Source organism: Seriola dumerili, unplaced genomic scaffold, assembly GCF_002260705.1.
Source record: "Seriola dumerili isolate Sdu_G_001 unplaced genomic scaffold, Sdu_1.0 BDQW01000057.1, whole genome shotgun sequence".
In the NCBI taxonomy this organism is placed as follows: Eukaryota; Metazoa; Chordata; class Actinopteri; order Carangiformes; family Carangidae; genus Seriola; species Seriola dumerili.
In genome coordinates, this window is record NW_019174312.1 from 515,167 (window position 1) to 526,651 (window position 11,485).

Genomic DNA, 11,485 nt, shown 5'->3' on the forward strand with positions numbered 1-11,485 from the left:
GAATGATTGTTGTTAACCTTCTCTTTTTGTACAGATTATTATTATTATTATTAGATAATTAGTGTATGAATCCTTGAGTCATGGCCAGGTCACAGTGACCTTTGACCACAAGTCCAAGTGAATGCTTGTGCCAAATTTGAAGGGGGTCTGTTGCATCCACAACAATGGGATACACGGAAGGTCAGACTGACAACGTGAAAACATAACGCGTCCAGCCACGGCTGTTCTCGGTGCAGAGGCATAAAAATGCTATAAGGAGACAAGATCCAACTTCTCATATAGCAAAGTACTTTTTGGAACATTAATATTTAGGCTAAACTGTGTCCTCGATGCCCTCTGGTGTTCAAGTTTGCCTATATGAAGACAAAACTGACAAAGAGTTTTATTTTCAAACTTTTATCAACCCCTTTAAAAAGGAATAACCTTGACAGGATCTCCCAAACACTTGGTAGGTTTCCCTTTACATTCTTTAACAAATATTTTTAGACAATCAACACAGGTAGACCACCAGCTATGAGGCAAGTTTGATGAGGATGTATCAAATCTTGGTAAGAGGAAAACATCTTAAATGGTATCCAAAGTACCATTTAAAATGTTGCACATATCTCAAAAGGTGAAGACAACAATGGTTAAGTTGTTCTACTTCCTGTAAGTGCCATAAATTAAGGACCGCGTAACATACTAAAAAGGAAAATAAATATATTCAAGGTAAAATCAAATCAAATTTCTGAATAATTCAAATAAAAACAAATGCTCACTTCAAATGTCAGAAACTGTTCAACCTTTGACTGCAGATTTGATATAGTGCTTAACCATTAACCACCAAAAAAAAAAAAAAAGCCTGAGTGTATCTGAATAAAACAATGCACTGAAACACATCAACTATATATGCTTTAAAAACACACTTCCCTGAAATACACAGTGTGCATATTCTGTTTCAGAGCAAAACACTTAACAGACCATGATTTACTGTTTATAATTCAAATACATGATAGGCTATTGCTTAGTGGATGGCATAAAACAATACAACTTAAAAGTGAGACCTATGGCTGTAAATGAGTCTAAAATAAAAATAGCAACCAAATGTGATAAAAAATTATTAAAAATAGCAACCAAAAAGAAACGTGTAAAAAATTGTTTTTGTAAAAGCCCTGAGTACAGACCCTCAACATGCAGTGTATCCTCTTTCGAGAACTGCTTTTTTTGTGTAAATGCTGCTTAATTTTTAGCTCTGTTCATCAACACACTCACCTTGTACAAAAATACAATTTTCACTCAACACTTGCTTGTCTACCACATGTGTAACAGAGGGGTATTAGCTCTCTTCCTTTTACTTAAAAGTAAGCTGTGTTTTGGCTTTTTTCTGCCCGTTTGCTCTAACGCAGTTTACTTCTCTGGAGCTGCCATCTTCACCGTCCCCGCCTTCATTGTTGTTCGACCAGCTGGCTTTCAGAGGGGTCAGCTCAGGTGCTATTATGTCTCCATCCTGTATATGAATAAAAATAGAAGACACTGGTATCAGCAAGGGCAATGTAGAGCGTACACAGTGTCCTTACTGATACAGGGCACAACATCGCAGTAAATCCTAATCCTAACTCCTAAGCAAGCGATCCTGGGGCTCTGCAGTAATTCTTCCTTCCCAGCCCAATAATGTATGTGGACTGGAGGGGGTATCTAACCACTATGTGCAAAATTGAAATTAAAAATACATTTCTTGCCTTACAATTTTCCTTTTTTTCCCTTTTTTAAAAAAAAAAACTTCTTACTGTTCTCTACCGCACACTGTCAATTTTATTTAAAAGTTTCCTCAATGTCTTAATTATTGGTTGTGTAAACTTGTTATCATTTGTGCTTCTTGGGCAGCAGCTACAACAATAAGCTCATTCCAGAAGCTGTTTGCAAAAAATCAGATTCTGAGATTGGACAATAAAACTGCTTCCATCTTGTTCTGCCGCTTTCTCCTTTCAACTCCACACAGCGTCATTAAGATATTTTTTGCTCTTCGCTGTCATTTGGTATAAATGCTGTCAAATTGTAGTTGTTGCTGTTGTTAAATGTCTTTCCTCCTCTCTAATATGAGGAGGAGCAATCATATTACAATACTGAAATCCATACTAATGTTGTTTTGATGTAAAACATTCTGGTACAACTTATTTCCCAACACTACGTATAACTGGAAAGGTATCTTACATGTACCTTATGCTTTTACATTCTGTTCACATAAAACATCTTCAAAGCAAATTTTTACACTTTTGAAAACCATTTGGCCACTTGGGGGCAGTGGGAACAAGCTGTGACCAAAACACTGTTAAAATTAATATATGTAAATTGTTAGCAAACAGTTGCTTATTTACACATCCAGCAGTTACAGAGCAATACTGTCATTCATTTGGAGCCACATTGTCACAACTTAGTCTGCCATTGATCCTGTCTCTTATTCTCTTGTCATTTTAGATTCAGTCATGCCTTCCAGCAGCTTTTTGCCTCATTCCTGAGTTTCCCTGACCAACTACTCACCTGTATCCCATTCCCTTATCAGTCCCTTTGTGTATGTACACGCACCGGTCCAGTTGCATTCCCTCTCTGCCAGGTTGTCCAGTGTTTGCCCCCTGGCTGTCCAGGATTCCAATCCTGTATTCCTGCCAGCCCGTTCCCAACCTTCGGACTGCTTTCTGGTTTTTGGATTCCCTTCATCTGCCCCTTATCAGATTTGTTTGCCTCACGGACGGATTCCCTGGTTCGACCCCTTTGCTTGTCGTTTTTTTGTCTGAGCTCCAAGTAAACTACTGTTACCTGAGCTCGATTGTGTTTGTTGTTGTGCTTGTGGGTTCAAGCCTGTCTCCAGGCGTTACACTTGTTTCTGTCCACCTGGTGGATATACCCCGAAAAATGGTCAGGTCTTGTGGAGTGTTCCTTGTATGCAGTGGTCCATACCTACCAAAAGTGGCCCAAGTGGCTCCCCTGGTAGAGCGTGTACCACATGGGTTTAGTCCTAACCACAGTGGCCATGGGTTCAAGCCCGACCCTTTGCTGCATGTCATTCTCTCTCTTTCCCTGACTTTCATGTTTCTCTCTTGCTGCACCAATCAAAAGGCTGGAAGAGCTTACAATGGGCATGGTTGCGTCCACCTACCTAAACATTGTGGCAGGCAAAGTTAATATCTTTTGATAGGATATTGTGCGCTGCCACACTGCAAAAATTGTTCAATAATGTTTTGCAGAACATGACAAATAGTTCAAAGTGTTGACTTGGCCTCCAAATTCCCCAGCTCTCAATCCAATTGAGCATTTGTGGGATGTACTGGAAAATCAAGTCCAATCCATGGAGTCCCACCTCACAACTTACTGGACTTAAAGGCTCTAACTCTCTGTGTCTGATACCACAGGACACTTTCAGAGGTCTTGTGGACTCTATGCCTCGACGGGTCAGAGCCGTTTTGGCAGTAGCTACACAATATTAGTGGTGTAACATCTCTGAGGGAAATATGCCTCTTTAGCTGCTAAATTCTTCACTTGCTGCACTGTGGGTCACTTTCACTACAGTTAGTAAAATAACATAATTTATGCTTTAAATCAGCGTATGGCCACCAACTATTACTGGACTCTTTTGTCTGTTGAAGTTTGTATCATGTGTTGTGTTCTTGGTCTACATGTGAACTTTTAAGTGTCTGATTGGACACAGGATATAAACAACACAGTGATCTGCTCATTACATTGCTCCACAGTGCTACTTGTGCTCCACATTTACTATTCACTTTGTTTTCCATTCTTCAAAAGCTTTCCAGTCTGAGGTATGGGCAACATATCTATCCCATGTTTAACAACCAACATTGCCATTGCATATAATTGTACAATTCTTTACGCTGTAGCGGATAAATATTACCTGAGGCTTTGAGAAGTTCATGTCCATGCACCACTGGACAAAATGCTTCTTGGCAGCCTCCAGACTCTTATCATCTGTCTTCTTGCAGTAGACCCTGATCAGCTGCTCAACAAATTGCTCCGGAAGTAGTTTTGACACCTGACAAGAAGCAGCATGGAGTTTATTTTAACCCATAAATGTAAAGTAGACGTAGTGCCAAACAGATTCTGCGCATTTAGAAAAGACACATGAGAAACATGTGAGGAACATCTGGCCATTAAAACATGTAAGCAAAAGTTTGAATTCCATGGTGTTCTGACCTGGTTCTTGCGTATCTGGATGGCTGTTGTTAGGTCATCTTTGCAATAGAAGCGCACATTGTTGATTGGGTTTTTTTCCTTCATCCCATAGTCCATAACAATGACCTATAGGAGAAGGGGAAGTTTTTATATCTACAAGTACAGTAGGCCAAAAGGGGGACAGCATTAACTTTCAAATCAATAAAACTAAAATTCACAATAAAAAGGTAATTCCCTCTTTTGGAGCTATGAGATTAAAAGTAATTAGATTCAATACTCACATTAACTATAAAGTCTTCTGGCTGCAGACTGATATCTTGGGCACCACTCTGAGGGATGGACTCTGCCAAATCTTCTGCCCAGTTGTTAATCATGTCCTTATAGAGGTGAGTGAGAGAGAAGTGGAGGAGTCAAGATATGTTATTTCATCTAAAACAGTGAGATTACACGAGTTTTGACCGTTTGATTTTTATCAAAGTCGTATCATAGAATCCAAAAAAATTACAATTTTTGTTAAAGAAAAGTGTAGTTTGTAGTGTACTTGAACACCACCTCATTCCAACTTCTCAAACATCAGCTTTTGATGCTTTTCTTTCTTTTATACCATACTGAAATGAATTTCTTTGGGTTTAGGATTATTGATCTTACAAAACAAGAAACTGGGAAAGTGTTTAATTTTTCACAATTTTTCCCAACTAAATGATTTTGACTGATTACAAGGTCAACTCAGTCACCTTAACATACACTACAAGATCAGTTCGCAAAAAAACAAAAAAACATTAACTACCTCCCGGAGAAGGCACTTAACATACATGACACAACAACACAACACAACACAACATGACACTGCTAAATGTCTCATATCACAGCAGATAAGACCTGCACTAAATGCAGCCATCTGAACCCTTCTTTCAACAGTTAAACATTTCAGGGAGCTATCATAGTTACTTCAAATTTACAAATCATACTCCATTCATCCATCCATTATCTGTACCGCTTATCCTTGTAGGCTCGCGGGGGGCTGGGAGCTAACATTGGGCGAGGGCAGGGTACACCCTGGACAGGTCACCAGTCTCACAGGGCTGACACAGAGACAAACAACCACTTGCGCCCACATTGATACCTATGGGCAGTTTAGAGTCACCAATGGACCTATTGTGCATGTCTTTGGACCCACAAATCATATTCAATAGGCAAAATAATTATTCACCAAGTTGATGTGAATACAGCCGTATAAAGACACAAGCACACACCTGGGTGACACTCAAGGGTTTGTCAGGCTGGGTTTGGCCCAGACACTTGTAGAGGCGTCGACAGACGATGTTGCGTAGAATCTGCCTCGCTTCAGCCAGCTCCACAGACGACGAATGGAGTATCTGTTCAAACACGTGATCTACAGGACAAACAGAAATAAGTAAATCATATTATATTCAAGAGAGACAAATGTCCCAATAAACAAGGTGTAAAGGTAAAAAGAGTTCAATAAAAGTGGTTATTAATGTAAAATATACAGTAGTCTCAAGATGTTTTGTCTTAAAACAAGGGTTGAAATAGTTTGTTCATTAAATTACTATAATTTATATAGAGTGATATAAGCCACTGGCTGAGGAGTACAACACAAAATGATGTGTTTTAACATATAAGTGAATATATTTGATTAGTTTGGATGAGATATTTTGATTGAAGTTTGTGTAATTTAATAAAAGCACGGGCACTCCTTGATACAGGAACTAGTTTGTTCAGTTAGTGTAGGGTGTTAGCATTTGGCGCTACAAGCGTGAAACATTTGAAAACCACACTTTGATTGTTGTAACTGCCAGCTTATTGAGGTCCCATCCCAGCTGGGCACAAGTCACCACAGTTTCAAAACAGCAAACAGTGGGAGGGAGAATAATCAATATGTAATGCAGTGATGACAAGACACAATTCAGCATGTTTTTAGAGATGGCACAGGTGGTGCTTGGTGTATTTTCTTCCTGTTTCTTAATGCTCTTCAGTCACGAGCTGACAGCACACAGTGGTATCTCCTGACCTGTCAGCTTGGTGTAAGCCTCCATGTCATCTATGGCTGTGGAGAGAGTGAAGATCTTCCCCTTTGAGCCTTCAATCTTGATGTGTTTATCTGCTTTTAAAAATGCCTCTGTGATCCTGGATAAACACACCCAACGTATGATCAATTTTGAGAATATCCTGCTGCATACCATACAAGAGATATGACCACAAAGCAAAGCAAACAAGCTACGTCTATTAGCTACTCACATGGTCTCTATGATGCTGCCCACTTTGTGCTGGTAGGCTCTTCTGTGGAGACAGTTCCTGGTGTGGAACATGTCGTACAGATTGCCCACTTCCTGTTAAAAGAATTACCTGTACTTAAATCACAATAATCGTCTTAATAGATTGCTGTTTTAAAAGGTATTCCAAAAGGAGACGTAACAAACTCATCACCTTGTCTCTAGTGCAGATGTGCTTCTGCCCATCCACCTTACACACCCTGGCAAACTTTAGGAAACGGTGATAGTCAAAGTTGTTCTGGATGCCGAGGTGATAGCAATCCCTTGGAGGAGACAGAATGAAGAAACATATGAAGAGATTGGTCAATAAAATAAAAAGAAAAACAGGAATTTTCAATATATAATTTGGTAAATTGTTATAAAACAAACTAGCAAATCTAAGCCCCACCTGGCAAAGTAGTCCCACTTATCCACATCAATGCCATTTCTTTTGTTGGCCACGATTTCATAGAGGAAGGACTTGTCTTCTGGACGACCTTTGTATCGCCACTATGAAGATGACAGACAATAGCGACATCAGAATCTGCTTTTTTTTTTTGTTTTTAAGCCAAGTATGTTTAAGCACACAAGGAATTTGAATTTGTTTCCAATAGCACTCCATTTTCTTATACAGAGCCAACAACAAACGTGGAATACACACACACACACATACATACATAAGTGTACAAAACTACCAGTGCTGTGGTGGCAGCTTGCAACCCTGCTCATAACACTGATTTATATCCAGTAAATATAAAAAGATTTCACTTTAACAACATTTTTTGAAGAACACAAAGTCACAAGCCTCTGCGCCAAGAAATCAATTTTACTCCATTAAAAGTCATGTTTTCAATGCGGCTGATGGAAGGATCATCCCAAAACAGCTAAATACCAAACTTACTGCCTACACAGGCATGATGTTGAGACACCACCCCACATATCTCTTGCTTGGTACTCTGACTCACCAGTTTCTGACATTCCACTTGTTCAATATTTTGTTTTTCTTATATTTTACTAAATTATTTATTTTTCTGATTCAAATCCAAGAAATCAAAGACTGAAAGTGATTCCTGAATCTGCCCCTTTAACTGGATCCAAACTTGATGAGTTCTTCCCTGGCAAATTAGTTCAGTACTTTTAGCATAATCCTGCTGACAAACACAAATAAGCAGACACAGGTCATACAGGAACTAAATTTAGTCTAAAATGCAGATTTAGTTCACGAGATCCTAAAAAGGTTTTTGTTTCTGTTGCGAAGTTCCTCCAGTGGAAATCTAAATAATACCACTGACTGATTTCATAGGCAGAACTAGAAGTTACCTCCTGGCCTTGAGCTGCATTAGTGTCCAATGGTCCAGCAATCTGCTCCTTAATAAAGTCCAGGTCCACAGGCAGCACCAGGCCATGCTGCTCCATCACTGGCTTCAAGCCATTGTCATTAATCAGGTAGTCAAACATGGCTGAAGAGGCAGTCTCATGCTGCAATATGCACAGACTCATTTATTAACATGGGAATGTGCACGGTCACAATTTGAAAATGAAAGCAAAATGACTCATTATCCCAACAGAAAGAGTTTATCCCAGCTAAAACGGTATGAATGTGAATGCTTATATTATCGGTCTTTGGTCATAAGTTACATAATGACATACATAATGTGTGCTTAGTAGTTTGGTGATACTTATCATTCTGAACCCTGCAACTACTACCTTAAACTGCTTTCAAGTCAAGCGACATGAATTGTTTTGAGCAGCAGCCTTGTTTTACAGTCAGTTTTAAATGCCAATACAGAAGCTTTGATGCTTCTGTATATACAGATGCTGTTTATACTAACTTCACGTCATCTGGTAGAGCAGGTTTTATAGAACTAGTATTAATTAAGAAACCAATTCAAAGGAAATATGAAAGGAGGGCAAACTGTGTGTGTCCTTATCATTAGTACTGAGGAGGGAGTTTAGCTGGCAGATCATTTAAAGACCCGATATGTGGTGAGAGGATTTAGGTAAATCTTTCTGGCAAACTAACAGGTTAACATCTATTGGACTCACAGATTAGTTAGCATTGAGATTTATGGAACAAAGAAACTGAACTGGTATGCATGTCTGGGCTGGGATGTTGTACTTGTGGAACAAAGCCAGTCAGTGATCAGTGCATGCTTGGTTGCTAAATAGTTTTCTGCAGAATCATCAATAGAGGTTTGAAGCCCCAGCAAAACAAGACATGTACACATCACATGGATTTTATTACTGAAGAAATCACACAGCCAGAAGACTAGAGGGGACTGCCTTTTCCAGACAGAGAAAAAGTGTTTTTTAGATCATTTGCCTCTGCAACTAATAACTCAGAGCAAATTAACTAATTTTAGTACAATGTATAATTCATATACGTATATTTATTGACACTGGCTCTCTCTGTGGCTTTTGACTAATGTGTTGTCTTGACAGAGCGATACGCTGAACGGATACTGTGCTATATGTGACCTTGTATATCTCACATGGCAGAAGACTCGTGAAGTATAAATCACAGTTTCTTACCTTCCAGGTAATTCCCGGACGTGCCTTGGGTATGAATATCCCATCAAACATATGCGAAAATGGCCCATGTCCTGACAGGAGGGAATACATAAAAAAACAAACAAACAAAAAAAAACAGCTGATTACATTATATGTAGAATTTCCACTGAGTGACTTGTGTTCTATTCCCATCTGGATAACAAAAATGCTTTCACTTTCATTCTCACCTCATACTCACACAAAGTAACTAAAAGGTTACAACCTGAAGCGTGTTAGGGTCTGTCTACCACTCACCCAAGTCATGGCAGAGCCCAGCGATCTGCACACAAAGGATGTCTCTGCGAGAGATGAGGAGCTCTGGCTGCCTCTCGTTCAAAGCTTGTACAAGTCGTCCTGCCAAGTAGCCCACCCTGTTTCAGCACGCAACAAATCGTTTCATACAAAAAATACAATGAAAATACCACAAAACATGACAAAGAGATAACTGGATATATTTGTTTATAATTTAATAATACTATATCCATGTGTTTCAGACATGTTTTAATGGTTACTGCTTTCAATGAATTATGAATCAAAAATCTGGGAAAGATTTATATATATATAAAAAAAAAAAAATAATAATAAAAAAAACTGTATGTGGACTTTGCCTTATAATATATACCCAAACGAATCGTGAGATGCTCCTACGACAGTTGCTCGTGTGGCCTGGCCTGCTGGATGTTAAAATAAAGTTGTGCACCTAAAGCCTTATAAATTGCAGTGTAGGCAACTTCCAAATATAATTCCAATCAAATGAATAGAGTGAAAACACTGTAGTTTTTTTTATTAGTGAGACACCTTTGGCCAGTTGGTGACTTTGTTTCTGCCCTCATCAATTAATGTTGTGTTATAACTTTGACTGTGCCCTCTGTGGTTTAACTGCTGTATATGTTTATTTAACAGCAACGTGATGTTAGCTCATGATGCCTTGTGATAAACCTTGATCACTGTATCCACAGTAACTGAGGACATACCCAATCGAGTGTTCAAACCGGTTGTGGGACGCTCCAGGGAAAACAAAGTAGGTTGCTCCAAGCTGCTTGAGATTTCGTAGTCTCTGGAACTGGGGTGTGTCAATGATTTTAATGAGAAGTGGATGTAACTCGACATGGCCGTGGATGGGATCATTAAACACCTGGCAGAAGACAGAGGCAAACAAATGGTCATGAAACACAATAGAGACTTACTTTACCATTAAAGATGATAGCATCTTTGCAGCTTAAAAATAAAATTCAGAATAAAAACAAGACAGGCTTAAAACAAGGGAGTTGCAAATTAGTATTTGAAAAGTGATTTAAAAGAGGACTTGTCTCTGAGCCCTGACATAAAAGCCTCAGTCACCCCTGGTCTTCAGCATTGATTCTTGGACTGCCATGAGGCCACTGCTTGAGATTAAACTGGTAACACTGATTGTAAAGCTTCCTCGCTAAGGCACGTCTGGAAGCCTGATTAAATTCATGTGCAGGGATCTAGAAACAAGTCTTAATTTCATTTCACACAACTCAATCCTCCTCTGTAACAATGTTTTTCAGCTTTTAACCATTAATTGTCCTTTTTTGAGCCAAGGACTAAGAACAAAATAAAAATGAGAGTGGAGAAAGAAATGCTCTTCTGTGATGCACACTTCCTTGCCGTTTATCCTACAAGCTCCTCTTCTTTGTTCTGGTACATCTTTCTTTCTCTATAGCCTTGGAAGTGCAGCCTTGTGATGCAGTTGTTACCTTGCTTGTCTCAGCTTCTATCTGCCACAGCTTATTGAGGCTGTGTAGGATCTGCAGACGGTCACCAAGGTACCTAGACAGGGTGAAACAGGAAAATTGAGTTTCAAATGAGTGAAAGAGCTGAAGAGACATTGAGGTGAGGTGTGAAACATCAAAGTAGCCCACTTTAGGGTGTTATGTGGTCTTGCCATTAAATGCCACAACTTGATTAACAAAAAGGACGCACTTACTCTACACCAATCTTCTCCAGATCAGCATCCTTGAGATACCTCAGCCCGACGCCTGTTATTTTTTGTGCTGGATATCAGAGCAAACATACCAGTTTCGATATTAGCACGTCACAGCTCACAAATAGATACATCGGATTAACATTAATAACAGAAAACTCTCAACTAACTGCATTGTGATTAACAATGAGATGTAAGCACGTATATTTGAGCTATCAAACCCAAAAACTCACCTCTAAACTTATCCTCCCATTCCCCGAGACCTTCTCTTCGTAGGTACTGACACGTTTCCCCTACTCCCCATCGTATGTAGTCGGAGTCCGGCAGCCGGACCACTGACACTCTCTTCTCCGGGGTTTTGAAGCCGTCACTGGGGCTCGAAACTGCCTCTAACGGTCGTTTTCGATTCTCCATGTTGATCAGACTAATAGGCGGCTGTTCGGGTTGGGCAGAAAAGCAGAGATCCGGAAAACTGAAGCCGATAATGTTTCCCCACGCCGACTGCAACAGCTGATCGGGTAGCTCTGCAGAGAAAATACTCTGCCGGGCGGTG

The 11,485-nt window shown here is 39.6% G+C and overlaps 1 protein-coding gene across 2 annotated transcripts; it reads right to left on the minus strand.

Annotated features, from left to right (window-relative positions):
• Window positions 1–247: 247 nt before the first annotated feature.
• On the minus strand, window positions 248–11,485 carry LOC111219311 (deoxynucleoside triphosphate triphosphohydrolase SAMHD1-like). 2 transcript variants are annotated; one of them, XM_022741944.1, is made up of 16 exons: window positions 11,166–11,485; window positions 10,936–11,002; window positions 10,706–10,778; window positions 9,959–10,119; window positions 9,240–9,355; window positions 8,967–9,037; window positions 7,755–7,913; window positions 6,844–6,944; window positions 6,610–6,718; window positions 6,421–6,512; window positions 6,194–6,309; window positions 5,415–5,554; window positions 4,443–4,538; window positions 4,183–4,287; window positions 3,884–4,021; window positions 248–1,486 (listed from the first exon to the last, which is right to left on the minus strand). In XM_022741944.1, exons 1-16 carry the CDS (start codon window positions 11,344–11,346, stop codon window positions 1,331–1,333), a joined length of 1,881 nt encoding a protein of 626 aa, XP_022597665.1. In that variant the 5' UTR covers window positions 11,347–11,485; the 3' UTR covers window positions 248–1,330. The 2 variants fall into 2 exon arrangements, with proteins under 2 accessions (XP_022597665.1, XP_022597666.1); XM_022741945.1 differs by lacking the exon at window positions 7,755–7,913.

Excerpts from the sequence above, each read along its gene's own strand:
- LOC111219311 (XM_022741944.1), bottom strand. The coding sequence starts at position 11,346 with ATGGAGAATCGAAAACGACCGTTAGAGGCAGTTTCGAGCCCCAGTGAC. Across the intron at positions 5,555-6,193 it reads GGCTTACACCAAGCTGACAG|ATCACGTGTTTGAACAGATA; the intron begins GTCAGGAGATAC and ends TTTGTCCTGTAG. Across the intron at positions 1,487-3,883 it reads TGAACTTCTCAAAGCCTCAG|GATGGAGACATAATAGCACC; the intron begins GTAATATTTATC and ends ATTCATATACAG.